General features: G+C 41.5%; 1 protein-coding gene across 1 annotated transcript; it reads right to left on the reverse strand.

Moving 5' to 3' along the window:
- Positions 1–635: 635 nt before the first annotated feature.
- Positions 636–2,283, reverse strand: LOC146701168 (uncharacterized). The gene has a single exon (XM_085467474.1). It carries the CDS (start codon positions 1,736–1,738, stop codon positions 779–781), a length of 960 nt encoding a protein of 319 aa, XP_085323600.1. The 5' UTR covers positions 1,739–2,283; the 3' UTR covers positions 636–778.
- Between the last annotated feature and the right edge of the window lie 319 nt (positions 2,284–2,602).

A 2,602-nucleotide genomic window follows, 5' to 3' on the forward strand; every position in this document is an offset into this window, starting at 1 on the left:
TTGGTATTAATGTGATTCTTTGATTTAAGAATCAAAGGGTGGGATTGTATAGGAATTTCTTTTACTTATGTATTAATCAGATTATTTTATTGTATGATACCTTGGTGCCACTGGATTTAAACATGTCTCACACTCATACAGTAAGACAGATGGTGGGGGTGTAGTAAGGAAGTTGGGGGGAAGCAGACAACTCCACAGGAAGAGTCTTTTGTCTCTTCGAGGACTCTGGGAGGTAACAAGGGAGTGTGAACCTTAAAGTGTGAAACAGCTGTGTACTGCCTTTTGTTCCTGGAGAAGGTATTTAACTGAGAGCCATGCTGGGCTCAGACTCTGCTGACCGTCTGTCCCGCGGTCATGCAGGGACTTCATCAAGCTTGGTTGTCTGTTCTTTGTGTGTTTGATTAAAGAATGTTAGCTACCGCTCACCGCTCGTCTGCAGGCTTTATTTAATGGAAAACTTCCACAACAGGCAAAAAAAAAGCTTTTTGCTAAAAAAAAGATTTAGAGCAGAAGATTTTTGCACTGCATCTTAAAATGAAAACATTGCATTCATTTACAATTAAAGACACAGAGCAGGAAGTGTGTTACTGTTTTACATCCACAGACACACAAGAAAAGAAGCAGGCAACATGAGGTCAAGTTATGGCAATTTTATTTGTGTGTTTCAGTACATGTATTTAGATTAGAGTTTTTAAAAAACAAGCAAACGTCCCAAGAAGAAGGATGGGGAGAAAGAAAGGTGGAGAGAGGAGGAAGAAACTATTGAGATGCTGCTGGGTCAGTTCTTCCTCAGCAGTCTGCTCCAGAATCCCCTCCTGTCCTCGCCTTGCTTTTCTTTTGCCTTCAGTTCTTTTAAGGTCTTGTTGAGCTGCTCCTCGGCATCTTTAAATGTTTCTTTCAGCTGCTGTTTGGCCAGTTTCCCTTTGTGTTTGAGGAGCTCTTTAGCTTCCTTTTTGTGCTTTCGTAGTTCTTTCAGTGCGTCTTTGCAGCCTTTCTTGGTCACCATCATTTCTTTCTTCAATACCTTCACCTCAATTTTCTCTTCTGCAAGTTCTTCTTGCACCTTCATCAGTTCCTTCTTCATGTTTTCAGTGTGACTCTTTGTATCTTCCATTTCTTTCTTTGCTTCCTGTATTTTCATTTTCTCTTCCTCCAACACTTTTTGAGCTTCCAACAATTCTTTCTTCATATTTTCAATCTCATTTTCTGCCTCGTGTTTACGTTTTTTCTCCTCTTCAAGTTGTTGCTTCACATGCAGTAATTCCTTCCTTAGTGTTTCAGCTTCAGCCGTTACATTTGCAGCTTCTTGAGTTGCCAACTGCATTTTCCTTCTTTCCTCTTCAAAAGCTTCCTGCACCTCCTGTAATTCCTGCAGCACATTTCCTGCCTCCTTTGCAGTTTGATATTTATTTTTGGCTTCTTGTGCTGTGCTTTTCTCTTCCTCCAATGCTTTTTGAGCTTCCAACAGTTCTTTCTTCATCTTTTCATTCTCCTTTTCTGCCTGTTGTTTTCCCATCTTCTCTCCTTTAAGTTTGAGGCCCACATGCAGTAATTCCTGCAATACTACTTCAGTTTCAAACTGTGAATTTTTAGCTTCTCCTCTTGATTTTTCTGCCTCTTCTTTTAATTTGACATTTTCAGCCTGTATCATTTGAAGTTCTTCTTGCAGGTTAATCAGCTGTACTGAATTGTGAGGTGAAGCACTCGCCGATCCTCTTCTCGTTCTCCCTCGATTCATTTTGGCCTTTTAAACAAAGGAACCAACGTTTTGTAGAGGAGTGAAGTGAAGTTTTCGATGTTTCTTCGTCAACTGTCGTTTGTCCTGCACAGAGATGCTGCTGTAGATGTGTCTCTAGCTGTGTCTGGATACAATGAAACATGCTGGAACTAAATGCTTGTGTTGCACAGTTCTACTGAACATTCCATTTCATGCATGCTCCGCCCACATGGTCAGGAATGTCAGGTGCTGCATGACCAAATGCTGCTCCCGTTGCCTAGCAATAACAGCTGTTTACTTTTGGGGTCTGGTTCATTATTTAATAAAGAAAACATGTCCAAGTATTGGGTGCTGAGGCTCAGCACATATTCTAGCCTGCTGTGTGGGTGGGCAGCTAGAAATCACTGGTGGGCAACATGAGTGAGGAGAAAACTGGAGCAGCCAAGCAGGGAGCTGCAGGTTGCTGGTTTGAGTCTCTGTTCAGATGCTGGTGTCTCCTCTCTCTGAGATGTCTGCAAACAGTCCCAGATAAAACAATAAGGATAATAAACAACGTGACTAAAATAACAATTATGACTCTGATGTGTTTCATGTGTAGCAGGATGGCCTCTATACAGCAGTCGCTGCAAGCATCCACATCGCCACACTCACTTTTCTTTAAGCAGGCGTGCTGGGCTCCTCCTAAGGAAAGTTTGAAACTTCATTTCCTTCATGCTGGTGAACTTTTTACCAAATATTTTCATCAAAGCTTCTCCATCACTGACAGGGATTGTTTGGATCTTCACACTCATCTCCACCAACCCTAAAAAATGAGTCTCACTTTGCTCATATAATGCCAGGAGTGTCTCCATATTCCACAAAAGTCTATGCAAACATGTAACAGTA

Source organism: Copadichromis virginalis, linkage group LG9 (genome assembly GCF_057382275.1).
Source record: "Copadichromis virginalis isolate Kocher_CV1m ecotype Utaka linkage group LG9, C_Virginalis_male_GT1.1, whole genome shotgun sequence".
NCBI lineage: Eukaryota > Metazoa > Chordata > Actinopteri > Cichliformes > Cichlidae > Copadichromis > Copadichromis virginalis.

Excerpts from the sequence above, each read along its gene's own strand:
- LOC146701168 (XM_085467474.1), bottom strand. The coding sequence starts at position 1,738 with ATGAATCGAGGGAGAACGAGAAGAGGATCGGCGAGTGCTTCACCTCAC.